Source organism: Bos taurus, chromosome 2, assembly GCF_002263795.3.
Source record: "Bos taurus isolate L1 Dominette 01449 registration number 42190680 breed Hereford chromosome 2, ARS-UCD2.0, whole genome shotgun sequence".
NCBI lineage: Eukaryota > Metazoa > Chordata > Mammalia > Artiodactyla > Bovidae > Bos > Bos taurus.
Window position 1 is genome coordinate 10,647,181 of NC_037329.1, and position 20,762 is coordinate 10,667,942.

General features: G+C 36.7%; 1 protein-coding gene across 1 annotated transcript in view; it reads right to left on the minus strand.

Moving 5' to 3' along the window:
- FSIP2 (fibrous sheath interacting protein 2) overlaps window positions 1–20,762 on the minus strand; it is a 142,481-nt gene that overhangs the window by 84,304 nt on the left and 37,415 nt on the right. The window contains exons 9-12 of the mRNA XM_059877827.1: window positions 15,978–16,067; window positions 6,399–6,511; window positions 5,430–5,475; window positions 4,127–4,233 (exon numbers count right to left, since the gene is read on the minus strand). Coding sequence (XP_059733810.1) covers window positions 4,127–4,233; window positions 5,430–5,475; window positions 6,399–6,511; window positions 15,978–16,067 — 356 coding nt within the window. The remainder of the gene's footprint in view (window positions 1–4,126; window positions 4,234–5,429; window positions 5,476–6,398; window positions 6,512–15,977; window positions 16,068–20,762) is intronic.

Sequence of the window (20,762 nt, forward strand, 5' to 3'; positions counted from 1 at the left end):
AGCATCATTCTTTCCAAAGAAATCCCAGGGCTGATGTCCTTCAGAATGGACTGGTTGGATCTCCTTGCAGTCCAAGGGACTCTCAAGAGTTTTCTCCAACACCACAGTTCAAAGGCATCAATTTTTTGGCACTCAGCCTTCTTCATAGTCCAACTCTCACATCCATACATGACCACAGGAAAACCATAGCCTCGACTAGACAGACCTTTGTAGGCAAAGTAATGTCTCTGCTTTTGAATATGCTATCTAGGTTGGTCATAACTTTCCTTCCAAGGAGTAAGCGTCTTTTAATTTCATGGCTGCAGTCACCATCTGCAGTGATTTTGGAGCCCAAAAAAATAAAGTCTGACACTGTTTCCACTGTTTCCCCATCTATTTCCCATGAAGTGATGGGACCAGATGCCATGATCTTCGTTTTCTGAATGTTGAGCTTTAAGCCAACTTTTTCACTCTCCACTTTCACTTTCATCAAGAGGCTTTTGAGTTCCTCTTCACATTCTGCCATAAGGGTGGTGTCAGCTGCATATCTGAGGTTATTGAGATTTCTCCTGGCAATCTTGATTCCAGCTTGTGTTTCTTCCAGTCCAGTGTTTCTCATGATGTACTCTGCATATAAGTTAAATAAACAGGGTGACAATATACAGCCCTGACGTACTCCTTTTCCTATTTGGAACCAGTCTGTTGTTCCATGTCTGGTTCTAACTGTTGCTTTCTGACCTGCATACAGGTTTCTCAAGAGGCAGGTCAGGTGGTCTGGTATTCCTATCTCTTTCAGAATTTTCCACAGTTTATTGTGATCCACACAGTCAAAAGCTGTGGCATAGTCAATAAAGCAGAAATAGATGTTTTTCTGGAACTCTCTTGCTTTTTCCATGATCCAGCGGATATTGGCAATTTGATCTCTGGTTTCTTTGCCTTTTCTAAAACCAGCTTGAACATCAGGAAGTTCACGGTTCATGTATTGCTGAAGCCTGGCTTGGAGAATTTTGAGCATTACTTTACTAGTGTGTGAGATAAGTGCAATTCTGTGGTAGTTTGAGCATTCTTTGGCATTGCCTTTCTTTGGGATTGGAATGAAAACTGACCTTTTCCAGTCCTGTGGCCACTGTTGAGTTTTCCAAATTTGTTGGCATATTGAGTGCAGCACTTTCACAGCATCATCTTTCAGGATTTGAAATAGCTCAACTGGAATTCCATCACCTCCACTAGCTTTGTTCTTAGTGATGCTTCCTAAGGCCCACTTGACTTCACATTCCAGGATGTCTGGCTCTAGGTGAGTGATCACACCATCGTGATTATCTGGGTCGTGAAGATCTTTTTTGTACAGTTCTGTGTATTCTTGCCATCTCTTCTTAATATCTTCTGGTTCTGTTAGGTCCATACCATTTCTCTCCTTTATTGTGCCCATTTTTGCATGAAATGTTCCCTTGGTATCTCTAATTTTCTTGAAGAGATGTCTAGTCTTTCCCATTCTGTTGTTTTCCTCTATTTCTCTGCATTGATTGCTGAAGAAGGCTTTCTTATCTCTTTGCTATTCTTTGGAACTCTGCATTCAGATGCTTGTATCTTTCCTTTTCTCCTTTGTTTTTTGCTTCTCTTCTTTTCACAGCTATTTGTAAGGCCTCCCCAGACAGCCATTTTGCTTTTTTGCATTTATTTTCCATGGGGATGGTCTTGATCCCTGTCTCCTGTGCAATGTCACCAACCCCATTCCACAGTTTATCAGGCATTCTATATATCAGATCTAGGCCCTTAAATCTATTTCTCACTTCCAGTGTATATTCATAACGGATATGATTTAGGTCATATCTGTATGGTCTAGTGGTTTTCCCTACTTTCTTCAATTTAGTTCTGAATTTGGCAATAAGGAGTTCATGATCTGAGCCACAGTCAGCCCTGGTCTTGTTTTTGCTGACTGTATAGAGCTTCTCCATCTTTGGCTGCAAAGAATATAATCAATCTGATTTCGGTGTTGATCATCTGGTGATGTCCTTGTGTAGAGTCTTCTCTTGTGTTGTTGGAAGTGGGTGTTTGTTATGATCAGTGCATTTTCTTGGCAAAACTCTATTAGTCTTTGCCCAGCTTCATTACGTATTCCAAAGCCAAATTTGCCTGTTACTCCAGGTGTTTCTTGACTTCTTACTTTTGCATTCCAGTCCCCTATAATGAAAAGGACATCTTTTGTGGGTGTTAGTTCTAAAAGGTCTTGTAGGTCTTCATAGAACCGTTCAACTCCAGCTTCTTCAGTGTTCCTCGTTGGGGCATAGACTTGGATTACTGTGATATTGAATGGTTTGCCTTGGAAACGAACAGAGATCATTCTGTCGTTTTTGAGATTGCATCCGAGTACTGCATTTCAGACTCTTTTGTTGACCATGATGGCTACTCCATTTCTTCTGAGGGATTCCTGCCCACAGTAGTAGATATAATGGTCATCTGAGTTAAAGTCACCCATTCCAGTCCATTTCAGTTTGCTGATTCCTAGAATGTTGACATTCACTCTTGCCATCTCTTGTTGACCACTTCCAATTTGCCTTGATTCATGGACCTAACATTCCAGGTTCCTATGCAATATTGCTCTTTACAGCATAGGACCTTGCTTCTATGTCTTCTTAGGTAGGTTTATTCCTAGATATTTTATTCTTTTTGTTGCAGTGGTGAATGGTATTGATTCCTTAATTCCTTTCTGGTTTTTCAATGCTAGTATATAGGAGTGTAAGTGATTTCTCTGTGTTGACCTTGTATCCTGCAACTTTGTTGAATTTGTTGATTACTAGAGCTAATCAGTGAATTCACAATAGACTTTTTAAATTCCCAGATCTAAGAGTTGAACACAGACCATCAGACATACATTTTCTGACAGTGGTAATCTTTGTACATGTTGGAAACAGGATGTAATACTTTTCATAATAAAATTCTAATGGTATTGCCTATAATAAACTAGGTATTTGTGGACATTTCATATTCGTTTTCAAGAAATACAGATGGCAAATTTAAGAATACACACATTACTCAAAAACGGTCAATAATAAAATGTATTTAAAGAAGTTTTTCATTTTTTTGGTTGTTAGTAAATGACATAGTCTTTAATATTTGTTGGGCAATATGAGGACTTTAGATGTTAAGAGTTAGTAAAAAATTTCTTTTTCATGCTTAATGTGGTTATTAACACAGCAGAACATTGAAACGTAAACTGCTTGTTCATAATAAAACTGTGCTACAGAAAAGCATATTATATTAATCACACATTTATGAATTTATATAATGGACTCTTTCAAAAATTATGCGTTAGAGGACACAGAAAATGATGTTACTTTCTACCGTAATCAAATAGAATTCATTTAGAAAAATTTTAATAAATTTTGAGTATACTGAAATCTCTTTCAACCAGTTAACACTGTGCTGCTAACGTAATGGAAGATGTGTTTTTTTACTCCTGTGATAGGAAGTTGGCAACCCACAGAGAAAGGTATCTATGTATCTATGTTATATCCAGATGTCACACCCTGAACTTTTGCTGGTAACTTTTCAAAAGCAATTAACTAATCATTAGTCAAAAGGCAATGGGAAGAAATGATCTGTCTCAGAACAATCTATCAGCACTATCCAAAGCCCAATCAAATAAGCCTAATTTGATACTTTCTCTGAAGGTTACAGGTATGTACCATGAACTGTATGTTGCAGCCTATTTTGGGGAAATTTTATGATATGATTAATTTCAGCGAGTAAAGTTGTTCTCGAAGAAGGCAATGGCACTCCACTCCAGTACTCTTGCCTGGAAAATCCCACAGACAGAGGAGCCTAGGCTGCAGTCCATGGGGTCGCTGAGGGTCAGACACGACTGAGCGACTTCACTTCCACTTTTAACTTTCACACATTGGAGAAGGAAATGGCAACCCAGTCCAGTGTTCTTGCCTGGAGAATCCCAGGGACGGGGGAGCCTGGTGGGCTGCTGTCTATGGGGTCGCACAGAGTCGGGCATGAATGAGGTGACTTAGCAGCAGCAGTAGCAGCAGCAAAGTTGTTCTGTATAGTAGTTTCATGAATGAATTTTTTTAACCAATGATGATCATAAAATGGTACTTCATTTATTATTCACATTTGGAGCAAAGGAAATATTATATACCTCAACTTTTGAATGATTCAAATAAGTCATTGAAGATCTGGAAAAATTTCTTGTAGCTGAATTCTGAGGTGAAATCATTGAATCTTGAGTTGAGACACATGGCTGCCCTGGACAAAGAAGAGAAACAATTACATACAAAAAGATAATATTGCTGGATTCAGGATGAATGTTCATGAAAAGAACTGATTCAATGTTCTCCCTGCTGACTGAGCTCAATCAGTGGGTTACATCAATCAGGGATTCACCTGAGTTAAGGCAGTATCACCAAGAATAACATGTGCTTTGTTGATGTTCAGTGCCTACAAATTTCCAGTGGCTCACCACTGCCCTCAAAACCAAGTCTGAGATCCTTAACCTCTGATCCTAATTCATATACTACTATGCCAATTTAATTCCTATAGTCACAAACCACTGGCAGATTTAACTGGATATTTGCATTTCATTCAGTCTGCAATGGAAAACCATTCACAACTTGAATAGGGGAATAACCAAAACTGTGTTTTAGGAAAATTGCTTTTATACCAAAATATATAGTAAATTAAAAAGAAGAGGAAGAGGTTGGGGAAAGATTACTGAAATATTCAAGGATGGACAAAACAAAGTCAGCAGTTGTGGGAATGGAAAAGAGGAGAGGGGAAGAGGAATTAAGGAGGTAGGTTAGACAGAGACTGGTAATGTTGGGATACAAAATTTAAGAAGGAGGAAGAGTCAAAGATTAGTCAAGTTTTGTGCCTGGGTAAAAACAGGAGGATGAAGAATTTGATTTTTGTATTGAATCTGAGGTGGTCATTGGGTACTACATGGAGGGTTCTAGCATGTTCTATGTGTGTATACTGTAGGATATGCATGGAAGTGCTTTGGGTGACTTCCAGAAATCTAACAACATGCATAAAAACTTAGCTTTTGTATATTCCATTCAAGAGGAGATACAAATTAGGATATATTGCCTATGAGGAATATATGGCAGTGGGACACGAGGGCCTTCCTGGGAAGTGCTCTGTATTGTAACCTACTGAACCATAGTATGTCAGTACCTTACTCTATTTATCACTGGAACAGTTACAGCAGGTATTCTAACTTGCCCACACCTCACAATTTTCAAAAACCATCCTCATCAAGCAATCATTCAAATATATAGGCTAATTTACAAATCAAAATTCATAGTTTCATATCATGCTTTATTTTCCAAAATAACCATGACTTTTATAATCAAATAAAACAACTTGAGAAACTATATGGTGAAACCATAATTAGGTACTTAACAAATAAGAGAACAATTATGAAATGTTTTTTATTTTCTTACCTCTATCATCAAAAACACTTGGTTTTTCACTTGTCTCTCCATCTTTCTAAATGGCACAACATTAAAGATAGTTAGTAACTTTACTTCTTAAAGAGATTTGCCTTCCATCAGTCAACCAAATTAATACAGATTTTCTTGTCTTTAATCTTCCAACTGTCTCAGGGGTAATACTTAATACCAGCTTCCTAGGGTACCTTCTACAGGTAGGTACTAGTTCTATGGGTATTTCACTAGTTCAAAATTGAGTTTAGTATGTGGCCAGTGGGGAAGATCCCCTGGAGAAGGAAATGGCAACCCACTCCAGTACTCTTGCCTGGAAAATTTCATGGACAGAGGAGCCTTGTAGGCTACAGTCCATGGGGTCACAAAGAGTCAGACACGACTGAGCGACTTCACTTCTTCCAGTATTCCATACTTTGTTTAAATTCATGATAATCTATTTAATGGCTGATTCTAAAAACTTTAGTCATTTGCTTTGTTTCAGGGAAGTACAATCCAAACTATTCTAATCCAATTAATGTTTTAAAAACACATTGCTTAGAATCAAAATAAAATGTATCATTCCATATTCTTTACTTACTGTAAAACATTTTTTTGTGTGTCTATCTGCTTCCCTAAATAATAAGTCCTCAGGAGGGAAGATTATGTATCCTATGTGACCAGTTTATTCATTTTCTCTTCCTTCTGGAAAAAGCCACAGGGCTTTGGCCAACAGATGCTCAATAGATATTAGATATTATCATTGCAGTTGCTAAATGATTATTTGGATTAGTTTCTGCTAAATTACATAGTGAATTTAGCACAAAGGTAAATCAATACATATAGGGGAAAGGATCAGTTCTCAGGAATAGACCCTAATATACCTAACAGATAAGTTAACATGCTAGAGAAGGAGGTGGTTCATAGAAGCAACAGTTAACTAGATAAATTAATAATCAGCATACAAAAGTTTGAGACATAATTTTATACCTTTTGTTCTGTATCATCTTGTGCATCTAGCCGGCAAACAACAGCAGGTACAGGTTTTTTGGCAACATTCTTTGAACTACTTAGAGATCTCTGAAGAGTGTTTACATAGGGTCCTAAAAGTAAATGAAAGAGAAACAGCATATTAAGTATAATTGAAGTAACATAAACTGTACTTATTTTAACTGTATGGTTTCCTGAATTTAAAAATATGCTCATAACTGTGAAGCCATCACTACAACCAAAATAAAATTTATAATACCCCCTGAAGGTTCTCTCATTCACCTGTAATCCATCTATCTCTTTATTCCCACTCTCTGACAACACTGCTCTGTACTTCTAACACAAGATTTATTTGCATTTTCTAGAATTTTGATAGGAATGGTATCATATAGTATGTATTCTTTTTTTCTGCCTGGCTTCTTTCACTCAACATAATATTGTATGTTTTAAAAATTCATTCATTTTATTTCTAAAAATTATTCCATTCAATGGATTTGTCACAATTATTTTTATCTACTCCCCTGTTGTTTGAGATTTACAGTTTTGGCAACTTACAAATATTTAGGAATTTACCTGCACAAGTTTTTGTGAGTATATGTTTTCATTTTTATTGAGTAAATACATAGTAGTGGATGGCTAGGTCATATGGTAGGTGTATGTCTAGTTTTAAGAAATGTCAGACTGTTTTCCAAAGTGGTTGTACCATATCATACTATTCAGCAGTGTATCAAAATTTTAATTCTTCCGCAACCTTGTCACACTTAATAGGCAGAAGAAAAGAAATAAGATCTAAGTGAAAAGGAAATAGAAAAACAAGAGAAAATAAACAGTTTAAATAAAACTGATAAGTCAGACTGATCAGGAAAAAGAGAAGACACAGAGATAATGGCATAACAGAGTCTATGCTGCTGCTGCTAAGTTGCTTCAGTCATGTCCGACTCTGTGCGACCCCATAGATGGCAGCCCACCAGGCTCCCCTGTCCCTGGGATTCTCCAGGCAAGGACACTGGAGTGGGTTGCCATTTCCATGATGCTAAAAATAATAAATTATGAAAAGGTATAGCAATAACTTATAAAATGAGATATATATTCCATCAAAAACAAAAAATGACCAAATCACATTCATGAACAAATAGAAAATATGAAGAACATATCTATTTAATAAATGGAATGTGTACTTTAAAACATTTCCACAAAGAAAACTCTAGGCTCAAATGACTTTCCTTCTGAATTATACAACATACCAAAGGAAGAATTTACACTAATTCTACACAAATTCATCCAGAAAAACGAAGAGGAGTGAACTCATCTCCTAACTCATACTTTGAGATCAGAATCACTCACATATAAAAATCATATAAAAATTACAAGACATTATAAGAAAAACTCAGTCAATATCCTCCCATGTCAAAAGATGTAAAAATTATAAATAAACTGAATCTAACACTATATACTGGAGAAGGCAATGGCACCCCACTCCAGTACTCTCGCCTGGAAAATCCCATGGACAGAGGAGCCTGGTAGGCTGCAGTCCATGGGATCGCTAAGAGTCGGACATGACTGAGCGGCTTGACTTTTACTTTTCACTTTCATGCATTGGAGAAGGAAATGGCAACCCACTCCAGTGTTCTTGCCTGGAGAATCTCAGGGACGGGGGAGCCTGGTGGGCTGCCGTCTATGGGGTTGCACAGAGTCAGACACGACTGAAGCGACTTAGCAGCAGCGACAATATATACTAGAAAATAATACACAATGAATAAGTGATGTTTATCCCAAGAACATAAGGTGGTTTATTATTCAAAAATATGTCAAAGTAACTTACCACAGTAGGAGCAAAAAGAAGGAAATTTAGATGATTATCTCCAAGATGCAAGGAAAAACATGGGAAAACAACACCCATTCATGATGAAACTTCTTAGTGAATGGGAGTATGAGAGGATATGTCTTTCCTTTGTTAAAAGTTATCTTCAAATCTCTAGAGCTAATATTTTAGTTTATATTGATCACTTAGCCTTAAATTTTAGAACAAGATCAGGATGTAGACAATCACCTTTTTGTTCAACATTGTTCTGGAAGTCCTGGCCAGCAAGAAAAAGAAATGAAAGGTGAACCCACAAAATTTCCAAATGACAGTTGTAGAAACTAGAGAGCTGAAAAGATACATGCATGCCAATGTTCAAAGCACTGCTATTTACAGTAGTCAAGATATGGAAATAATTCAAGTGCCCATCAGAAAATGATTGGCTTAAGATATACATACATACACACAAAATGGAATATTATGTGGCCATAAAAAGAATGAGATATTGCCATTTGCAGTAACATGGATGGACCTAGAGAGAATATTATGCTTAGTGAAGTCAGTCATATGAAAGTGAAAGTGAAGTCGCTCAGTCGTGTCCAACTCTTTGTGACCCCGTGGACTGTAGCCTACCAGGCTTCTCCGTCCATGGGATTCTTCAGGCAAGAATACTAGAGTGGGTTACCATTTCCTTCTCCAGGGGATCTTCCTGACCCAGGGATCGAACCTGGGTCTCCCACATTGCAGGCAGACACTTTAACCTCTGAGCCACCAGTAAATGCTACAGAGAGAGACAAATACTTTATGATATCACTTATATGTGGAATCGAAAAGGTAATACAAGTGAATCTCTACAAAACGGAACCAGACTTACAGACTTAGAAAACAAAGATGGTTATGTAGGGGAGATGGAGTAAGGGAGAGACAAATTAGTATAGGATTAATGGATACAAACTATATTCATAAAATAGATAAAACAACAAGGATTTGATGTATAGCACAAGGAATTATATTCAATAGCTTGTAATAACATATAATGGAATATAATTTACAAAAAACCCTGAATAATTTTTACACCTGAAACTAACATAATATTGTAAATAAACTATACTTCAATTAAAAATTAAAATTTCTATGGAAATGCAATGGCCCTAGAACAACTAAGTTAACCTAGAAAAGCAATTAATGTTGGAGAACTCAAACTGCCAAATTTCAAGACTCATTATAAGGCTAAAGTAATTAATAGAATACTGTTTTCACATAAGGGTAAACAGACGAATGAAACAAAACAGCATGTCCAGAAATAGGTCCAACTATATATATCACTTCATCTTTTCAAAGATGCCAATGAAATTCATTGGTTGAAAACAACTGAATGTGTACAGAATAAGCTTCTCAGTTAACAAGAAAGCTAACAAAAATCGATAGGGTTGTGTCAAAAGGGACTCAAGAGTTATCTTGAAGGGGCTCTCACCTGCTACAAAGTACAAACAAGCACAGTATATAATTACTGTGCTTGTTTATTTCAGCATAAACAAGCACAGTAATAGCATTATGGACAGTTTCCCTGGTAGGTCACTGCATAAAGAATCTCACTGAATGCAGGAAACTGCCAGTAATGCAAGAGAGTCAGGTTTGATCTCTGGGTCGGCAAGATCCCCTGGAGGGGGGCATAGCAACACACTCCAGTATTCTTGCCTGGACAATCCCATTGACAGAGGATCCTGGTGGGCTACAGTCCATAGCGTTACAAAGAGTTGGACATGACTGAAGCGACATAGCACACATGCATGGAAGATGCTACTGAAATAATTCATTATTTTGAAAACTAATAAATGATGTTAAAGTATTAAGCATCCGTCTGCTATTCTTAAATATCTGTATCACAATGTAACCAATCAGAAGTTGAGGGTAAATTTCTTTTTATTAGATCATTCTAATTTATAAAGAAGAGATGATGGAATTAACCCAATTTTGAAACCTATAATTAATTCATGGATCAGTCCTTGAGCACAAATGGCTGTTAATATCACAAAGAGAAAAACAGTGCAATATTATGGTGCTTCCTGATAGAAAGATACACTACCATCTATGAATCAACCTTGCTAAAGAACCTGAACCTGAAAGTAAATAAACTGATACTTTACTAGAAATACAAAAGAAATAACATACACCATATAGATACAATCAGCAAAAGTTCAGTCACTGAGGAGCTCAACCAGGCAAGCAATTCAATTTCTGAAACAAACAAACTATAGTTTGAAAAAAGAGGAGGAAGGGAAGGAGGGAAGAAGAGGGATATATGGAAGGAGAATCCACAGATTAAAAGAGACTCAGAAGATATACAAACCATTGCAATATTTGTCAATGTAGATTCAAAGTAACTTCCAAATATTTTTGTGATATTTATGAGATTACTGGAAAGCTGAATAGTGATTTAATGTCTGATTATATTAAGGACTTCCCTTAAGGGCTTCCCTGGTGGCTCAGACGGTAAAGCGTTTGCCTGCAATTCGGGAGACCTGGGTTCGATCCCTGGGTTGGGAATATCCCCTGGAGAAGGAAATGGCAACCCATTCCAGTACGCTTGCCTGGAAAATCCCATGGACGGAGGAGCCTGGTAGGCTACATTCCATGGGGTCGCAAAGAGTTGAACACAACTGAGCGGCTTCACTTTCTTTCACTTTACATTAATGACTTATTCATTTGTGTAATGCGATCATGATATTGTGGTTATGCATTAAAAATAATCCTTATCTTTTAGGTACATAATAATATACTGATGGATGAAATAATGTGTGTGACGTGCTTTAAAACAATAGGGCACCAGGGAGAAGTTGAGGGCACAGACAAAACAAAATAGTCTATGAATTGTTGAAATTGAAAGAGAGGCACATAAGTATTCTGTTGGTTTTTGCTTATGTTTGAAATGTTTAATAAGAAAGGCTAAAAATGCCATTAACAAAATGATGAAAATATTTCCCACAAATAAGGTAAAAGATTAATAATTTTTCAATATCAAAGAGAATTCATACAAATGAGCCTGAAAAAGTAACAAAATATACAAACTATAATGAAAATATGTGAAATTTTATTGTACTGAATTAAGAATTCCTTCACATCAAAAGATATTTGAAAAAGAATAGATATATGTATATGTTACTTTTCTGTACACCTGAAACTAACACAGAATTGTTAATCAGCTATACTCCAATAGAAAAAAAGTTAAGATAAAAAGAATAAAAATAACCAGAAACATCAGGAGTTAAAAGGCAACCAAAATGTAAATTATTTGACTAAATATAATAGACTGTCTACCTCTGTTTAGTTATTTAAATAATGATTACATTGTCTGAGTGCGTGTTTGGTGTATGTAGATGTAATATATAAGGTACCTAATAACAAAGGGGAGAGGAATAAGGAAACATATATACTGGTAAGATTTACACATTTTACACTTTACATTTAACATAAAGAGGTAAGAATGTCTAGTCAGAGTTGATTGTGATAAGCTAAGTAAGTATGCTATTACCTTGAACAAAACCACTAAAATATCTGTACAAAGAGATATAGTAAAAACAATAGCCACAGACAACTGGGAATCAAATTTTTAAAATACCATGTACATGTACAAAAATGAAGCACTTATTCATCAGAACATATACAAGATTTCTAAGCTGAAAACTACAAAACACTTATGAAAGAAATCAAGGGTGACCTAAACAAATAGGAAGAAATACAATGTTTACGGATTGGAAGACCCTGTAAAGATTTATTTCTCTTTCATTCAAAAACCCTGGCATATTTTTTGATGTAAAGCTGAGTATAAAACTAATACTCAGGCAAATGAATTAAAATGTCCATAAAAACTGGGAAGAAAAATAAACTTGCTGGAAATTATACTACTTCATTTTAAGAATAACAAGCTACAATAATCAAAGGTAGTGCAATATGTGCAAAAGGATAGACATACTGAATAATTAGAAATGGAAAATTGAAAGGCAAGTCACAGATTAAAATATTTTCAAATCACATACCTGAAAAAGACTTATATTCAGAATATATTAGTAACTTTCAAAATTCAATAGTAAGAAAACTGTCCAAATAAAAATGAGGAAAAGGCTTCAACAGCTACTTCACTAAGCAGGATTTACAAAAGGCAAAAGGCATATGAAAAAATACTCATCATCATTAGACATCAGAAAAATACAAATGAAAGCCACAGTGATATACCATTACATCTATATAAATAGCTAAAATAAAAAATACTGATAACATCAACGGTTGCAAGGATGCATAGCAAATAGATCTCTCATGCATTACTAATGGGGGATACAAAATGTTATAGCTGCTCTGAGAAATAGGCAATTCTTTATAAACTTCGACATACACAATAATAATCCCTTGTTCACACAAAAAGCTTAATGTATACTTAGTGTATACTTCTGATCTTTCTATTCATAATCATCCAAATCTGGAAACAACCAAATTTTCTTCAACTGATATATGCAGAGGTAAGTCCATTGCATACACACAAAGGAAATAATAAGGAGTAAACTACTGACAAATGAAATAATTTGAATGAATTTCAAAGGCACTATGTTGAATGAAAGGAACAATTATCAAAATGTCCATTTATAAGACATTTTCCAAAGGAAAAAGAACTGTAGTGCTGGACAACATATCAGTGGTTGCCTGGGCTTATCAGTTGGAGGAAGGAATGCATGACTGCCAAAGAACATTTTTGGAATGTTGAAAATGTTATGATTTTGATAGAAGTCACACAATTTCATATGTGTTAAAACTCATGCAATTACATAAAACCATTCCATTTTGCTTTAAAGTAATTTAAAAACCAAAATAAATTACCTCCAGATCTTTTTTTGAGAATGTAAAAATATAGAGACAAGAAGCAGGAACTGTAGAGAATTCTGACCTCTGAACTCTACTTGGATTGTTGCCAATTACAAAATGTTGAGAAAACTGCCCATAATGGTGGATAGGCTGTTACACCATATGGAGTTCATACTCAGTGCAACGGTGAGAGGCAAATTTAGGAGGTTTGATTATGGTGAATGAGAGAGAGGAACACTTTTAATATATAATTGTGATATCACTACTGTACATTTCTAAAGTTCATAAAAAAAGAATGACTCACATGCCAATCTCTAGGAGTGGAAAGTAGAAACAGTACCTCCCCACCACCCCCAGATAAAGTATTAATACAGTTTGAGAATTCATTTTTGTCTTTCAGTTATACTTAATTAAATTTATAATTTTGATACCTGGAGAACCGTCACAGATAGACTGGTAACCTGGTGAGGCTTAAAATAGTACTTTCCATTTACCATTCTTTCCTCCAATATCACTGAGATATTTTGACATCAGTTCAGTTCAGTTCAGTCGCTCAGTCGTGTCTGATTCTTTTCGACCCCATGAATTGCAGCACACCAGGCCTTCCTGTCAATCACCAACTCCCGGAGTTCACTCAAACTCACGTCCATCGAATCGGTGATGCCATCCAGTCATCTCATCCTCTGTCATCCCCTTCTCCTCCTGCCCCCAATCCCTCCCAGCATCAGAGTTTTCTCCAATGAGTCAACTCTTCACATGAGGTGGCCAAAGTACTGGAGTTTCAGCTTTAGCATCATTCCTTCCAAAGAACACCAAGGACTGATCTCCTTTGGAATGGACTGGTTGGATGTCCTTGCAGCCCAAGGGACTCTCAAGAGTCTTCTCCAACACCACAGTTCAAAAGCATCAATTCTTCAGTGTTCGGCTGTCTTCACAGTCCAACTCTCACATCCATACATGACCACAGGAAAAACCATAGCCTTGACTAGACAGACCTTTGTTGGCAAAGTAATGTCTCTGCTTTTGAATAGGTTATCTAGGTTGGTCATAACTTTCCTTCCAAGGAATAAGCGTATTTTAATTTCATGGCTGCAATCACCACCTGCAGTGATTTTGGAGCCCAGAAAAATAAAGTCTGACACTGTTTCCATTGTTTCCCCATCTATTTCCCATGAAGTGATGGGACAAGATGCCACGATCTTCGTTTTCTAAATGTTGAGCTTTAAGCCAACTTTTTCACTCTCCTCTTTCATTTTCATCAAGAGGCTTTTTAGGTCTTCTTCACTTTTTGCCTCAAGGGTGGTGTCATCTGCATATCTGAGGTTATTGATATTTCTCCTGGCAATCTTGATTCCAGCTTGTACTTCTTCCAGTCCAGCGTTTCTCATGATGTACTCTGCATATAAGTTAAATAAGCAGGGTGACAATATACGGCCTTGACGTACTCCTTTTCCTATTTGGAACCAGTCTGTTGTTCCATGTCCAGTTCTAACTGTTGCTTCATGACCTGCATATAGGTTTCTCAAGAGGCACTGATTTTGACATCAGTGAGAAGTAAATAGCAACCCACTCCAGTATTCTTGCCTGGATAATTCCATGAACAGAGGAGCCTGGTGGGCTACAGTCCATTGGATCACAGAGAGTCGGACATGACTAAATGACTTTCTTTTCTAAGACAATTCTGACCTTCATTAAACACTAGAGTTTTAGAAAACCATTCTGCATAGGATAACTGCTTCAGAAACTGAGAATTTAGTTTTATTGTCTCTATTTAGTGGATATGTGGCTTGTGTTGTCATAATTGTATATGTTGTAAGTAATTACTTGGTGTTTTATTAAAGAAAAAAAACACAACAACAACAAAAAAAACTTTTTGGGACCCACATGGGAGGAATGATGCTAAAGCTGAAACTCCAGTACTTTGGCCACCTCATGAGAAGAACTGACTCATTGGAAAAGACTCTGACGCTGGGAGGGATTGGGGGCAGGAGGAGAAGGGGATGACAGAGGATGAGATGGCTGGATGGCATCACTGACTCGATGGACGTTGAGTCTGAGTGAACTCCGGGAGTTGGTGATGGACAGGGAGGCCTGGCATGCTGTGATTCATGGGGTTGCAAAGAGTCGGACATGCCTAAGTGACTGAACTGAACTGGGTTACAAATGTTACAAATGGGTTACAAATGGTGCCCACAAAGTTTAGAGCTGAATTAAGTAAACTACAGTAGTTCTGAGTGGAAGACAGCCTTAGCTCAATCCTGTTTCATCCTAGAGACTTTATGAGAGTAATCAAATTACACCCTCGGATAAGAAAGATTTTAAACTTTTTACTTAGAATTTAACTGATAAATACAAATGGATTTAATTTTTATACTAAATTTTTCTTTGGAAATTTAATATTGGAGAAGAATTCATATTGCTCAATTTAAAACAGTCTTATAGTTTTGATAGTGTATTACTTGGAGGATATTTATGCTGTTATTTGGGTTCCTGGTCTAATTCTAACATACAACATGAAGTGACACAGAATGATAGAAATAATAAAGTGATATGGAGTCCATGATGGACTGAATTAATGTACTTAATTTCTGATCCACTTCAGAATTTTCAAAAATCATTTTGAGCAATATAAAAATTATCTTGCAATTTTTTGTTTCATATACTGTTCATTCAGCAGCAATAGACCATTTAATTTCTCTAAAATGATGATATAAGGCCAGAATACTAAATTAGTAATTAGAGATAAAATTCTGGAAGCAATAGAGTTGTATTATTGCTTGTAAGCATCACCCAAATTTTGTCATTTGACAAAAAGGAATAGAGGAATTGTCTGCATTTAAGCCAAAAAAAAAAAAAAAAAGTCATCCAAATTTAGTCTTCCCTAAAAATACTATTTAATATTTCTTATTATAATATTAAATTACCATCTGCTCCTCTGTTTGGTTTCTGGTCAGCAACAGCATAAACTACCTTTATGTCATCATTCTTCTTCTTTTTCTTCTTTGGATAAATAGCTTTAAAATGCAACAAAACATTTATTTTTAATAGTAGTGATGACAGAATTACCCAAGATAGACTCTCTTATCATACCATAATAGGAAGTGAGCCTACATGCTAATTATATTCAGCATTTTGGGGAGGTATTGGAGAACAAGAAGAAATGTGAAATGGAATTACTCTTCAAATATTATCCCTTAAGGTTAAAATATATATTTGAAGGGACAGAATTTTCTTCTGACAGAAAAGCTGTATCTGGTTTATTAACTATAATTTACTATTTCCTTTTTTTCTATTTTTTTAATTTTGTTTTAACTTTACAATATTGCATTGGTTTTGCCAAATATCGAAATGAATCTGCCTCAGGTATACATGTGTTCCCCATCCTGAACCCTCCTCCTTCCTCCCTCCCCATACCATCCCTCTGGGTCGTCCCAGTGCACCAGCCCCAAGCATCCAGTATCGTGCATCGAACCTGGACTGGCGACTCGTTTCATATATGATATTATACATATTTCAATGCCATTCTCCCAAATCATCCCACCCTCTCCCTCTCCCACAGTGTCCAATTGTAGCACTGTTTATAATAGCCAGGACATGGAAGCAACCTAGATGTCCATCAGCAGATGAATGGATAAGAAAGCTGTGGTACATATACACAATGGAGTATTACTCAGCCATTAAGAAGAATCCATTTGAATCAGTTCTAATGAGGTGGATGATACTATTTCTTTTTTATAGAGATGGGATACCAATAGAACTACTGGCTGGAGACCCACTAGCCCACAGTGACAACTGCAACTCTTGAATGTGCCTCACAAATTAGCATAAGTAACCATATACATATTCCTTCTCTATAAAAAAGGAAATTATAATTCGTGCTTCTAACCAATTAGGAGGACAAAGGAACTTCATAGCATGTGTGCTCAATGTTTTTTCAGTAAAATTGTCACATATGAGAGTGATCTTTCCTCTAACTAGACCAGGTTCACCCAATATTCCTTTCCTTTCTTATTCTCTCTGTCCCTCTGGAAGCTATTTGGAAGATGACAACATCACTATAGAGCTATAACTCAATTTGTCACCTAGATAAAATAATTTATATACTACTTCCTCAAAAGAGGAGATTTGACGTAACAATTTGTTTAAAATGTATTCTTGACCACATTCACAGACACACACACACACACACAGACACACATGCACACACACAGTACTTAGTACTCTGTGAAACACAAAGGTGGGAGTTTCAATATTAGGGGTAATTAAGATGGTGGGAAATATGGAATACATGGATTAAGAATAGCACAAAGTATTAGAGAGTTCAAAGGAGAGGTATCTTCCAATTACAGACATCAAGAAAGATTTTTTATTGTGTCATTTATTGTGAAGATTTAAAGAATTGTAGGATTTGAATAGATGAACAGTAAACATGGCATTCCAGGCTAGACACCTGGATAAAGAGCAGCACAGAAGTATAAATGGTAACTTGTGTTTTAGGAAAGGTCAGTAGTCTCATTAGATTAGACAATTAACTAAATGCTTGCTAAGGGCTAGAACTTTTGGGCTCTTTATGGAATTTAGAAGTATTATCTTCTCAGATGATCAAACTGATTCAAAGATGTTAAATAATTTGTATAACCTATTTAAAGGCTATAAAATGATAAAGCAGGACTTGAACTTCAGCAGTTTGGCTCCAGTTTGGGTGCATATCACCTCCTAGATCATATCCACCTTCTTCAAGGAGGTAATGTGAAGTAAAGTTAGGTTTAAGTTTGACCCTCAATGGTGATGAATGGTTGCTTAAGAAGTCTGAGCTTCATTTAAGAGTTAATGGAAATCTTTAAGTTTGGGGGCCAGGAGAAGAAACTATCAGAGCAGACCTTTACATATAATTATGTAACAGCATAAAAAATGGATTTGAGGCAGGTAAAAATAAGAGCCAATGGAGACTAGTTAGGAATCTACTGGACAGACAAAGGGAGACTCTCACCAAGAAACAGCATTGATGGGACAGAGACAGGATTGATGGTGTGCTGTGATAACTTATGGAAGATTATTATGTTTTTCCCTGATACATATACTCACAGATAATTTACAAAAACCTATATACTTTTATTCTGGCCAAGAAATTTTAATATCATTAATTTTAACAAATACTTCTATAGTCTTATAATGTTAGAAATAAGAGGAAGCTGGTAGATATTGGGCATAACAAAGTAATGACCTGAAGTCCTTCCTTTAAATTTTCTTTGTTTTTTCCTTTTTCTTCCTTTCCCTCTTTTTCTACTTCCTCCTTTCCTTCATCTTTTTTTTTTTTTTTTTTTTTCTGGTACTGTCTATTCTTTATGGCTGACAAAACAGTAGAACATCATGTTGGTAGGTAATAGCAATTATTTACATATTTTAATTTCAGTGGCACAAAATATTACAGGTTCCTATGAAATATTGCTCTTTACAGCATCGAAGTGTACTTCCATCACCAGTGGTTGCTGTTTTTGCTTTGGCTCCGTCTCTTCATTCTGGAGTTATTTCTTCACCAATCTCTAGTAGCATATTGGGCACCTACCGACCTGGGGAGTTTATCATTAGTGTCCTATCTTTTCGCCTTTTCACACAGTTCATGGGATTCTCAAGGCAAGAATACTGAAGTAGTTTGCCATTCCCTTCTCCTGCCTGCTGCCAAGTCGCTTCAGTCGTGTCCGACTCTGTGCGACCCCACGGACTGCAGCCTACCAGGGTTCTCTGTCCATGGAATTCTCCAGGCAAGAACACTGGAGTGGGTTGCCATTTCCTTCTCCAATGCATGAAAGTGGAAAGTGAAAGTGAAGTCACTCAGTCATGTCTGACTCTTAGCAACCCCATGGACTACAGCCCACCAGGCTCCTTCATCCATGGGATTTTCCTGGCAACAGTACTGGAGTAGGGTGCCATTGCCTTCTCCCTTCCCTTCTCCAGTGGACTACTTTTTGTCAGAACTCTCCAACATGACCAGTCTGTCCTAAGTGGCCCTACACAGCATACTCATAATTTCAATTGAGTCAGACAAGGCTGTGATCCATGTGATCAGTTTGGTTTGTTTCCTGTGATTGTGGTTTTCATTCTGTCTGACCTCTGATGGATAACAGGCTTATGGAAGCTTCCTGAAAGGAGAGAATGACTGAGGAGGAAACTAGGTCTTGTTCTAATGGGCGGGGCCCATCAGATTGATTATATTCTTTACAGTCAAAGATGGAGAAACTCTATACAGTCAGAAAAAATAAGACCGGGAGCTGGCTCAGATCACGAACTCCCTACTGCCAAATTCCGAAGTAAACTGGAGACAGTAGGGGAAAATACCAGACTATTCAGGTATGACCTAAATCAAATCCCTTATGATTATACAGTGGAAATGACAAAGACTCAAGGGATTGATCTGATAGAGTGCTTGAAGAACTATGGACGGAGGTTCATAACACTGTACAGGAGGCAGTGATCAAGACCATCCCAAAGAAAAAGAAATGCAAACAGGGAAAATGGTTGTCTGAAGAGGCCTTACAAACAGCTGAGAAAAAAAGAGAAGTGAAAGGCAAAGGACAAAAGGAAAGATATAGCCATTTGAATGCAGAGTTCCAAAGAATAGTAAGGAGAGATAAGAAAGACTTCCTCAGCAATCAATGCAAAAAAAAATAGAGGAAAACAATAGAACAGGAAAGAATAGAAAGCTCTACAAGAAAATTATAGATACTAAAGGATCATTTCATGCAAATATGGGCATAATAAAGAACAGAAATGGTATGGACCTAACAGAAGCAGAAGATATTAAGAAGAGGCTGCAACAATACACAGAAGAACTATACAAAAAGGATCTTCATGACCCAGATAACCACAATGGTGTAATCAATCACCTAGAGCCAGACATCCTGGAATGTGAAGTCAAGTGGGCCTTAGGAAACATTAGTATGAACAAAACTAGTGGAGGTGATGGAATTCAGTTGAGCTAGTTCAAATCCTGAAAGAAGATGCTATGAAAGGGCTGCACTCAATATGCCAGCAAATTTGGAAAAATCAGCAGTGGCCACAGGACTGGAAAAGGTCAATTTTCATTCCAATCCCAAAGAAAGGCAATGCCAAAATATGCTCAAACTACTACACAATTGCACTCATCTCACATACTAGTAAAGTAATGTTCAAAATTCTCCAAGCCAGGCTTCAACAATACATGAACCATGAACTTCCAGATGTTCAAGCTGGATTTAGAAAAGGCAGAGGAAACAGAGACTAAATCTGTTGGATCCTCGGAAAAGCAAGAGGGTTCCAGGAAAACATCTATTTATGCTTAATGACTATGCCAAAGCCTTTGTGTGGATCACGACAAATGGTGGAAAATTGTTAATGAAATGAAAATAACAGACCACCTGACCTGCCTCCTAATAAATCTGTGTGCCTGTCAAGAACAACAGTTAGAACTGGACATGGAACAAAAGATTGGTTCCAAATCTGGTAAGGAGTATGTCAAGGCTACATACTGGCACTCTGCTTATTTAACTTATTTGCAGAATACATCATGCAAAAAGCCAGGCTGGATAAAGCACAAGCTAGAATCAAGATTGCCAGGAGGAATATCAATAACCTCAGATATGCACATGACACCACGCTTATGGCAGAAAGTGAAGAAAAACTAAAGAGCCTCTTGATAAAAGTGAAAGAGGAGAGTGAAAAAGTTGGCTTAA